The sequence below is a fragment of the Schistocerca gregaria genome, chromosome 1, assembly GCF_023897955.1.
Source record: "Schistocerca gregaria isolate iqSchGreg1 chromosome 1, iqSchGreg1.2, whole genome shotgun sequence".
Classification (NCBI taxonomy): Eukaryota; Metazoa; Arthropoda; class Insecta; order Orthoptera; family Acrididae; genus Schistocerca; species Schistocerca gregaria.
Window position 1 is genome coordinate 130,080,678 of NC_064920.1, and position 12,101 is coordinate 130,092,778.

At 43.6% G+C, this 12,101-nt stretch overlaps 1 protein-coding gene across 1 annotated transcript in view; it reads right to left on the reverse strand.

Annotated features, from left to right (window-relative positions):
* Positions 1 to 1,143: 1,143 nt before the first annotated feature.
* The window catches only part of LOC126334849 (derlin-2), a 66,313-nt gene continuing 55,355 nt past the window's right edge, over positions 1,144 to 12,101 (reverse strand). The window contains exon 6 of the mRNA XM_049997521.1: positions 1,144 to 2,068. Coding sequence (XP_049853478.1) covers positions 1,960 to 2,068 — 109 coding nt within the window. The 3' untranslated portion in view covers positions 1,144 to 1,959. The remainder of the gene's footprint in view (positions 2,069 to 12,101) is intronic.

Sequence of the window (12,101 nt, forward strand, 5' to 3'; positions counted from 1 at the left end):
CATACAGCGTTCATCTCTCTCCCATATACTGCTATCCCTCCCCTTCCCCTTCCCTGCTTTCTCCAGACTGCCGCTTGCATCCCTCGTGATATTGCATTCCAGCCTGAGATGCTGAAGTTGGTGGTCACGCGCGCGTGCGTGTGTGTGTTTGTTTGTTTTACTGATGGAGGCTACGAACAAAAGCTATATGTGAGGGTCTTAATTGTGACTGTCTGCTGCAACTCGACTGTCTGCTGCAACTCGATGTGTCTTCTTTACAGTAAGTAGCAATCTGTCTTTTCCTACATTGTTGATATTCCTACCTGGAGTTTCCATTGTTTAAGTAATAACCAGCAATACTGTCTCATCATCTATTAGTTTTCTTGATTCCCTTTGATACAATTAACTTTAACAGATGTGTGACGTTAATTTAAGTAGTCATCTTCAGATATTGCGAATTTAAATATGTGTTTAAGTTAATTAGGAAGACACGGGTGACATCATCCCCTTGAGAATATGCTCCTCTGGAAGTGGTTATCTAGTGAGAAGTGTTTCTATTAAAAAATGAATTAAACAAGCAATTCTCCAGTATTATGTGACTGTCAAACATGCCATACCCACAAAATAAATGTTTGCATGGCCAGAAATTGTGTGTGCAAACATAACAGAAAAATACAAAAGGCATCAGTATGTTCAGGCAGTTGCTCCAATCTGAGGATTTCACTTACTGATGTTTTCCAGTCAAATTTTCTCCACAGCCCTAAATGGGAGTATCAGAAAATAATTCTGCCAGAAGTGGAAACCATTCTGTGATAATGTTCCATGTGGTTTTTGGGCATATAATGATACAAGCTGCAACACCTCAGTGCACACTAAATAAACTATGCTTCACAATAAATTTTATAAATGAAATGAATTTGTAAAAATGTTTCCAGTGAATCTACTCAATTACAGAGAAATTCTATTAGTGGTTAGTATCATCTTGGAATTACAAGACAGGTAAAGTCCTCCTCTTCACTCTTTCTATTAATCTCTTCAGACTTTTCTATTAACATCACCTGTTTCTTCCATTAAACATTCTCTGCATTAGAAGATTCCAATCTTCCAATTGCTAATACACATATTACATTACTGCTGGCAGAGCCAAAATAGGTTCATTGAATATAATGTTTTATGTAAATTTATTTACATCTGTGCCTCATGTTTCGAGTGAATTACACTATAAGACACCAATGGTAAATATTCTTCAATCTCTTGGAAAACTCTTATTTTTTGCACATTTTGATGCATGTACCACACTATACATTCAGTGTGGTTCCAGGAAAGATAATATAAATAAAAATAATGTGGTATTCAGGTACAAATTGTTTTGATTATGAAATAACAACAATGACCTAATTAAGTCATGGCATCTTGTAGTAAACAAACTGACTTACACATAAAATATTTAATTACATTTGGTAAACATCTCATTTCATTCCAAACACATCCATTGGATACATTTTTGTGCATAAATGCGACAGTCAAGTGTATGACAGTCACTGAATTTTAGAGTAGATCAAAATCTAACACCTTACCATCCAACAGTGTGAATATATATAGCTCTTGGAATAAAACTCACTTTTACTTACATATGTAGAGCACATCCACATCACAGAAGGAAGAATCAATCAGTTTTCCACTGCATTTATTATGTGCTTTTTTCTTTGGTGAGATTGTGATTGATTGAACATCACAAAGAGATTTAATAAAGTTGATCCAGCAGTTATAAACTGCCCCATAGCCTCACTGCACCAGAGGCAGTTCAGTATTTACAAACTATGGTGAACAGTAGAGGTTACACTGATTGTGATCTGAACCACAATTCCAGGTCTAACAATAGGCTCTTTTTCCCCCTTCTCAATAATTATGAAAGAAGTCTGCAGAGTGTGCAGAGAATAGAGAAGGAAACTGTTTTATTTTACTCGCACATGCACAAATTCACTGCGGCTGGTCAGGCTGTTCAGCTTCTGCCCAATTAAATCCACCTGGGCGTTCCTCAGGTAGCGGCGTGTAGTCAGGATCATTCTGTGCATCAAACAGCGTCTTCCTGCAACACACAGAACTCTCTTACATTCATCTGTACAGCTTATGAATTTTTTTAGATGATTACTGTAGATACGACAAAGCTATCAAACTCTTAGAGGACATCACATGAAGAAATAAAATCAAAACAATAACAGATAAATGAAGAATGTTGTTGAATATAACACTCATTTTTATATGAGAAAACAATAAAAGCAGTTGCACAGGTTCACTGTGGGAAAGGAATGTTACGAGTTAATGACCCATGGACAACTAGGTCATCCGAGATGGAACACAAGCCTGGGCAGGGGAAGGGTGGAGAAGAACACTGCCTATATCCTTTTCAAAGGCGTTTGCCTCAATCAACTCAGGGAATCTACATCTACAAGAGTACTCTGCAATTCACAATTAAGTGCTTGTCAGAGGGTTCGTTGAACTATACCTTCAAGCTATTTCTCTACTATTATCTGCTTAATATATGAAAACATAAACTTGGATGGTCTGCTCTGGATTTAAACTGCTGTCGTCCCAAACATGAGTATAGTGTCTTGCCACTGTGCCACATTACTAGATGGCTCAGTGGGTATCACTACAGGTAATCTGATGGACACCAAGACTGTTGCCCCTCATGGATAAAGAGCATGCAACAAAAAGATATTTTGAAAATTTGAGAGATTGAATTTTTGATATAAGGAACATATAGTTGGGACTGTGAAATAAAATTTCTACAGCACTATACATTTGGTAAGGTAAATGAAGCACTAGAATACTCTAATTTGGAAAACTTTTATTGAAGAAACAATAAAATATAATCAGATACTGTAAATTGAATCAGTTCAAATGTGATGACTACCAACTTTGTCACATAACAACAAACCAGGTTTAGTGTACTTCTCTGAAAGACTCCACACTTCCTTCTCATGATATCAGAGGCTGTAAAGATGCACTCAATAAGCGCAGGTACTGTTCCTACTGGTGTTAAGCATACAGGGGACTACACATACAGGGGCAAGTCAGGGGCGTGTGCAGGCCAAGGGACTGTGTAATCTCAGCCAATTACTCTCTACTTGAACTTGTCCGTGAGGAATGCCCTGGCTCGACAATCAAAGTGCACTTGAGTACTGTCATTCTGATACCATAAACCAGTGCACAATTGCAAGGGAATATCCTCCAGAAGTTCAGGCAAAGCATTCTCCAGACAGTTGAAATACCATGCACAATTCAAATGATCTGATAATGATGATATGATAATGTTTGGTTTGTGGGGCGCCCATACAAAGTCCCAATTTTCAAACAGTCCAATTTTTTTCACAGTCCAATCTCGCCATTGTCAGGAATGATGATGAAATGATGAGGACAACACAAACACCCAGGCCCCAAATGGTCTGATAAGATGTGTGGTCCAATAAAGTGATCTCCCTGAATTCCAGCCCAAATGTTCACTGAGAATCTCACCTGGTAATATCTCAAATAGCTAAGGAGTGGGTTTTCAACAACCCAGTGGTGGCTGTAGAAACTTTATTTCACATTTCTAGCCAGAGGTTCCTCATTTCAAAACATTCCAAACGTCATTCTCCACAATCTCCCAAATTTTTAAAATGTCAGTCTGTTACACCCTGTATAACACACACACACACACACACACACACACACACACACACACACACACACACATGTGTATGTGACCAAATTAAACAAAACAGCTGTTATGTGTTATGTGAGGCATCCAAAGACAATGAAAAAGTAATTTTGTTTCACATTACAGACAACTTGTTGTTTCAAGTGCAGTTTTATCTTTCCTATTGACAAGGTGGCTTAAAATTACTACTGTGAGATAAAAAGCTTTTTCAGTATGGGTGCTGCAGCCATAGACAATGTGAAAAAGCTAATGTGGGTTTTAAACCAACCCCAGTTGTAATTTTCACTTTTATTATATTTTATTCGTACATCAACTCTCAACAGCCAATTAATAGAAAATATGACCTGACACACAAGACAACTAAATGACTGCACAACATTAAAAACTAAAATTATAACTTTCATGCAGCAAGTAACAGAAGCCTTCAGAGGATTTGGTTTACAGTTTAATATTTATGAAACAATATTTTTGTGCTCATCTGTACTCATGGAGATAATGACAACTTGTAAGTCTAAACTGAAATATTTGCACAAGTGAACAAATTTAATATCTGGATGTCTTCACCAGTTGAGCAACTAATGTTAGTTACACGTTATGTAGGTCATTTCAGTGATTCCTTTACCAAAATGATGTGAACAAGTCAGTTTACTGGATATGTATAGATGATCAGCATTAACATTAATAAAAACATTTTTGTCTTAGGTACTCATCCAACTACACTTAAAAACTTGGTTTACAGACTATCAGTTTTTAAATAGAAATTTGTACATGGAATAGGCATTGTTCAGGAGAAATTATTTTAGGTCAGATTTAAAACTTGCTTTGCTACCTGTCAGACATCTTGTTATTGCGCAAGTTTTAATAAAAGTTTGTTGCTGCATACTGAACTTTTTTTGAGCCCTTGACAGCTTCAATAATGATTAAATAACATCATTCCCCCTCCCCCCTCTAGTGTTGTAGGTATCGACTGCACTGTTCTTCTTAAATTGTGATGGATTATTTATGATAAATTTCATAGGCAAATATACAGGGTGCGTTCCAAAAGTAATGCAATTATTTTTTTTAAAGTAATTTATTGAACAGATTTGCACAAACACTTAAAATTCTTCAAAGTACTGTCCTTGGGCCTCTACACATTTTTTCCAGCGACTCTGCCATGACCGGTACGCGCCCTGGAAGGCGTCTTCTGGGACCTCTCGCAAGGTCTTCGTCACAGCGGATTGGATCTCGTCTATGGACGAAAAACGGGTTCCTTTCAGGGCCGACTTAATCCTAGGAAACAAAAAGAAGTTAGCTGGGGCGAGGTCAGGACTATAGGGGGGGTTGGGCAGCGTTGGCACCTGGTGTTTGGCCAGGAACTCGCGGACTCGTAGCGCGTTGTGGCAAGGCGCGTTGTCGTGATGGAGTTGCCAGGTAGCGGAGATGTCCTTTCTCGTCCTGACGACCCTTTTGCGGAGTCTTTCCAGGACATCCACGTAGTAGGCAGCGTTAACTGTCTGTCCTTGAGGAACAAACTCCTTATGGACCACTCCTTTGCTGTCGAAAAAGACAATGAGCATTGTTTTCACTTTTGATTTGCTCACTCTTGCCTTTTTGGGCTTGGGGGACTGATCAGTGTACCACTCAGAGCTTTGGCGTTTTGTTTCTGGGTCGTATTCAAAAACCCAGGTTTCATCACCAGTGATGACATTGTCCAAATAATTAGGTTCAATTTCAACACGTTGCAAAAGTTCACTTGAAATTTCCGCTCGGTTGGTCTTTTCGTCGTCTGACAACACCTTGGGCACGAGCTTGGCGCACACTTTCCTCATCGCTAAATCTTCAGTAACAATGCGAAAAACAACAGTAGACAACAAGTTCAGTTCATTGGCAACCATCCTGATACTCAATCGACGGTCAGAGTCCAACAGTTGTCGCACACGAGCCACATTGTTGTCCGTTTTGCTGGTTGACGGCCGCCCAGAGCGTTGTTCGTCGTGAACCTCTTCCCGGCTGTCCTTAAAGGCCTTTAACCACCTCGAAACTTGTGAGTAGGACAGAGCAGAGTCCCCGTAAGCCTCACGAATCATTTTGTTAGTCTCCTCAAACGATTTGTTCAGTTTAGCACAAAACTTAATCGCGTAACGTTGCTCGATCGTCGATTCCATTTTTTCCGTGACACGGTCGGCGCGCAGAGGTTTACAATAACAGACGTCCTGCCGCTTCCACAGCTCGGAGAGCACTGAAACCGGTTTCGCGGCAAAGCTTAGCGTCCTCCCCACCTACTCCATGTGGCCCGCTCCCACTCCGACTACTAGGAGCGGCGCAGGAAATTCAATTGCATTACTTTCGGAACGTACTCTGTATGCATTGTGACAGTGCAGCTTAAATTCCTAACTCCTTAAAGAGGAACCTACATGATGACTGTGGGCGAACACTATGTTATTATTCTTACTGCTTACTTTTGTGCTCTTTCTAAGTGGCGACTCATCCCAGAAAATTATACCATAAGACATTACTGAGTGGAACTACAAAAAATATGTCTAGAAGTTGATTAGTTTGTTTCCAACACTAGCAGTCACACAAAGTGCTAGACATAGCTGAACTTAATTGTTTAAGAACCTTTCTAATAGAATTATTTCAGTTAAAATTTTCGTTAATATGTACACCCAAAAAATTGGAGCATTCCACACTGTTTACTGGCATGTGTTCATATGCTACATCAATTATTAGTATGACTATTTGTTGTACAGAACTGAGTACATGAGGGTTGTTTAGGGAAAGTCTGGTAAATTTCCATGAAAGAACGGAACATTTCTGTTGCACCTTCATGACTGGTATGCTTGATTATTCCAAGAACCATACAAAGAACTCAAATAATGTACAGCACACAGTTCACCCTTGACAGCAATCTGAATTGGCCAGTGTCGGCTGCGATTGAAAATGGATAAAACAGAGTTTTGTGCTATTATTAAGCATTTTCATATGAAGAGTTGAACTGCTGCACAAAACAAAACAAACTGGATGAAGTTCATGTGGACACTGTGCCATCACTGAAGACCGCTTACATTTAGATTAATGAATTTAAATATACTTGGATAAGCACCAGATACAAAGCATGCTCCAGCCATTAAAGCGTGATCACCATAAAGGAAACCACTGACAATATAATGGAAGACCACTGAATAAAAAATCATAAAATTGCTGAGACTGTAGGCACCTCAGCTAATCAAGTTGGTTGGTTTAAAAGAGTGGGAAAAAGGACCAAACTACGAGGTCATCAGTCCCTTGTTCCAATTAAAACAAAGCCACAAGTGTGAGAATAAAACAAATGAGACTGACAACTCAAAACAGAATGAAAGGAAAAATCACAAGAACGATGAAGGGCAACAAACATGTAAATGGACAAAAGAGGCCAAGAAAACCACAGAAAAGCAAGAAACGGGATGAAGAGATTAAAACAACATAGCAGATTACCATTGCTGGCTGACCATAAGAATCAAAAAGGAGAAGCCAGCCACTATGCAACACATTAAAACCTCCACCCTAGTGCATCTAGGGTGCAGGACACAGAGGAACGAAGGACATGTGCTAAAACTTAGATCAAATGATAAAACCCATCCTCAAGAATAAAATGTAAAACTAAATCAGCCGATGAGGCGCTGTCAGATAAAATTAGCAGCAACGAGTCCGGTAACCCAAGATTTCGTCACTGGGCAGTCAAAGTGGGGCAGTGCACCAGAACATGGGCCACTGCCAACCTGATGCCGCACCGACACTGAGGTGGGTCTTCACGGTGCAGGAGGTAACTGTGGGTCGCCCATGTGCGGCCAATGCAGAGCCAGCAGAGGACAACTGATTCTCTGCGGGAGGCCTGCAAGACTTCCACACATTCGTAATCTCCTTAATGACACACAGTTTGTTGTGTGTACTGTTATGCCATTCCGACTCCCAAAGCCGAAAAACCCTGCGGCATAAGTCAGAATGCAGATCAGCTTCAGAGATGCCCATCTCCAGAAGCGGTTTCAACGAAGCTTGTTTGACCAGCCTGTCAGCAAGTTCGTTGCCTTGGGATGCCGATGTGTCGTGGAGTCCACACAAACACCATTCCAGGGCATAGATGGACTCCTGGATGGATGCTACCGAAGGATGGTCAGGGGAGCACTGGTCGATAGCTTGTAGGCTGCTCAAGGTGTCAGTAAAAAGAACAAACAATTCCCCAGGGCATGAACAGATATAATGAAGTGCACGAGAGATGGCCGCCAGCTCTGCAGTGAATACACTGCAGCCATCGGGCAAGGAATGCTGCCCATTCCTCTGTGGACGTAGGCTAAGACAACATGACCATTAGTCACCAGACCATTAGTGTAAACCGCTTCAGAGGCTCGGAACACATCAAGAATCAAGAGGAAGTGACAGCGGAGAGCAGCAGGAGTAACTGAGTCCTTAAGGTCATGCGAAAGGTTCAGACAAATCTGCAGCCTAGGTGCGCACCATGGAGGTGTATGCGGACAGACCTGGATGGGAGGTGGTAAAAGGAAGGACTCCAGTTCAGACAGAAGGGATCACATGCGAACAGCAATTGTTAGCCCTGACCTGGGCTGCTACCGTGGGTGGAAAAAGGCGGCGGTAATTCGGATGCTCAGGAGAACTACAAATGTGTACAATGTATCTGAGGAGCAGTTGTGCACATCGAATCTGCAATAGAGGGACTCCGGTCTCCACCAGGACACCGGTCACCGGACTCGTTCTAAAAGCTCCTGAGCTAGGCAAATGCCACAGTGGTGTACTGGGTCGGGTACACGCAACGCTGAGGGCGCTGCTGAACCATAAATCAGACTCCCATGGTCAAGGCAGGATTGTACAAGGGCTTTGTAAAGCTGCAGTAGAATAGAGCGATCTGTACCCCAGTTGGTGTTGCTCAGGCAGCGGAAAGCATTGAGTTGCTGCCAGCACTTCCGTTTAAGCTGATGAAGGTGAGGTAGCCAAGTCAATCGGGCGTCAAAAACCATGATATGCCTCCACTACAGTGAGTGGATCATCATTAAGGTAAAGTTCTGGTTCCAGATGAATGGTATGACGCCGACAGAAGTGCATGACACACGACTTAGAGGCCGAAAACTGGAAGCCATGGGCTAGAGCCCATGACTGCACCCTGTGGATGGTTCCCTGTAGGAGCCACTCAGCAAACACCAGTACTTGTGGAGCAGTATGAAATGAAGAAGTTGTCTGCATACAGAGAGGGTGAGGCGGACAGCCCTACAGCTGCTGCTAGACCATTAACGGCCACTAAAAAGAGTGATACACTCAACACAGAGCCCTGCGGGACCCCATTCTCCTCGATATGGGGGGAGCTATGGGAGGCACCAAGTTGGACATGGAAAGTACAGAGTGACAGGAATTTCTGGATAAAAATCGGGAGCGGACCTTGAAGACTCCACCTGTATAATATGGCAAGGATATGATGTCGCCAGGTGGTGTCATACGCTCTGCATAGATCAAAAAGGACGGCAGCAAGGTGTTGGTGTCTGGATAAGGATGTTCGGATGGCAGATTCAAGGGACACAAGATTACCAGTGGTTGAGAGACCCAGGCGGAAGCTGCCCTGACATGGGCTGCCAACACACCATACGTTCCAGCAGCTTACAAAGAACATTGGTGAGGCTGATGGGCCAATAGCTATTCCACATCAAGCTGGTTTTTACCGGGTTTGAGCACTTGTGCTCTCCCGCCATTGCAATGGAAAGATGCCATTGCACCAGACCCGGTTGAAGACGATGAGCAGATGATGCTTGTAGTGAGACAAGAGATGTTTACTCATCTGACTGTGGATCCGATTTGACCCAGGAGCTGTGTCGGGGCAATGTGCAAGGGCACTGAGGAGCTCCCACTTTGTAAATGGGGCATTATAGGGTTCACTGTGGCGTGTAGTGAACGAGAGGACTTTCCTTTCAATACAACATTTGTGGGTGTGAAAGGCTGGGGGGCAATTCTCCAAAGCAGAGGCTCGAGCATAGTAAGCAGAGGCTCGAGCATAGTGCTCGGTAAAGCACTCGGCAATTGCATTTGCGTCGGTAGATAACATGCCATTGATGGTAAGGCCAGGGACACCTGTTGGGGCCTGGTATCCAGGGAAGGCGACGTATGGCACCCAATGGTCGACACGTACCTCTCCCAACACTCCTGTTTCCGTCATTTTATAGGCTTGCGTACATGGGCACGGAGCCCCTTAAAGGATATCAGATGCTCTATGGAATGGTGTTGCTTATGTCACTGTAGAGTTCGCTGATGCTCTGCAATTGCCTCCGTGACTTCCGACGGCCACCGAGGGACTGTCTTTCACCGGGGGCACAATAAGGAGCGAGGGATCATGTTTTCTGCTGCAGAAACGATCATTGTAGTTACCTGCTCAACCATCACATCGATGTTACTATGTGGGGCAGAGACGATGTTTACATCAGACATGAAAGTTTCCCGGACTGCCTTCTTTAAAGCTCATCTGGGCAGGCATCCATAGGCCTGATGCCGGAGCAGTCACAGGAAGATGGGTAAGTGGTCACTACCACACAGGTCGTCATGTGCTTGCCAGAGGATAGATTGGACAAGTCCTAGGCTGCTAATTGATAAATCAATGGCTGAGTAACTACTTCAAGCCACACTGAAATGTGTGGCGGCCCCAGTATTTAAGAGGCATAGGTCGAGCTCTGACAGTAAAGTTTCGACGTCTTTGTCTCGACCAGTAAGCACAGTGTCACCCCACAGGGGGTTATGGGAATTAAAATCTCCCAAAAGTAGGATAGGTTTAGGGAGTTGATCTATCAGTGCAGCTAATACTTTCAGGGATACTGCACCATCTGGAGGAAGATATACATTGCAGACAGTTATTTCCTGTGTAGTCCGTATTCTGATAGCCACAGCTTCAAGAGAGGTTTGAAGGGGCACAGATTCACTACAGACTGAGTTTAGGACATAAATGCAAACTCCATCGGACACACTATTATAGTTGCTATGGTTCCTGTAATATCCCTTATAGTCACCGAGGGCAGGGATCTGCATTGCGGGAACCAGGTTTCCTGGAGGGCAATGCAGAAAGCAGGTGTAAACCTTAACAGTAGCCATAGCTCACCCAGGCGGCGGAAAAAAACTGTCTCAATTCCATTGGAGGATAACATCATCGTGAGACTGGGCAGGCATGGAACATTCAATGAGGCAGTTTACACTTCAGGGTCACATGCTGCCACCAACTTTTTGCCTGAGCAATCTATATCCATTGTGTCTGTGGGTCCAGCAAGATCCAGGTCCTCAGCGGATGCCACCGCAATTTCCTTGGTCTTAGGGGTTTTCTTTTCGGATTTCTCTCACTGCTCCTTGGGTTCCCTGGCTGGGAGGACTTCACTGAATCAGTCTCTGGGACTGAGGATGAGCGTGAAGCCCTGTGACCAGCTGCTTTTGGGCTCTTCATCTGCTGGCTGGTGCATCTTACCCACTAGCAGAAACCTGGGACGGGAGTGACCCAAAGGACCCCTTCCTAGCAAGAGGAATTACGCTTCTCTGTCTCAGAAGTGGGAACTGAAATCCCCAATTGTTGGGGGGGGGGGGGGGGGGGGGTGTTGCTCCCTAAGTAGGTGCTGCGGGAGCAACAGAGAGGGAAGTGACCCCCAACATCAAGGGGGCAGGTGTAGTCTACCAGTTCTGAGAGGCGTCAAGAATTCGAGGAACTAATGGGCAAGAACTGTTCTCATAGCGGTGGCGTATGAGTAGGTCATAGCGACAAGATGTAGGCTCTCAAATTTCCTCTTAGCCTCAGTATAGGTCAGTCGGTCCAGGGCCTTATATTTCATGATTTTACTCTCTTTCTGTAAAATCTTGCAGTATGGCAAGCAAGGTGAATTATGCTCTCAGAAGTTGACACGGATGGGACTTGAGGAGCATGGAGTATTGGGATGTGATGGACATACACAATCTCGACAGGTGGGGCTGGAAGTACAGCGGGAAGACATATGGCTGAACTTCCAGCACTTAAAGCACCACATGGGGGGAGGGATATATGGCTTGACATCACAGAGGTAGACCACCACCTTGAACTTCTCGGGCAATGTGTCACCCTCTAATGTCAAGATGAAGGCACCATTGGCAACCTGGTTATCCCTCAGACCCCAATGGATGCACTGGATGAAATGAACACCTTACCACTCTAAATTGGCCCGTAGCTAGTCGTCAGACTGCAAAAGAAGTTCCCTGTGGAATTTAATACCCTGGACCATATTAAAGCTCTTATGAGGCATGGTGGTAACCGAAACATTACCCAACTTGCCACAAGCAAGTAATGCCCGTGACTGGGCAGAGGATGCTGTTTTTATCAAAGCTGACCCACAGCGCATTTTGGACAAGCCCTCCACTTCACCAAACTTGTCCTCCAAATGCTCCACAAAAAACTGAG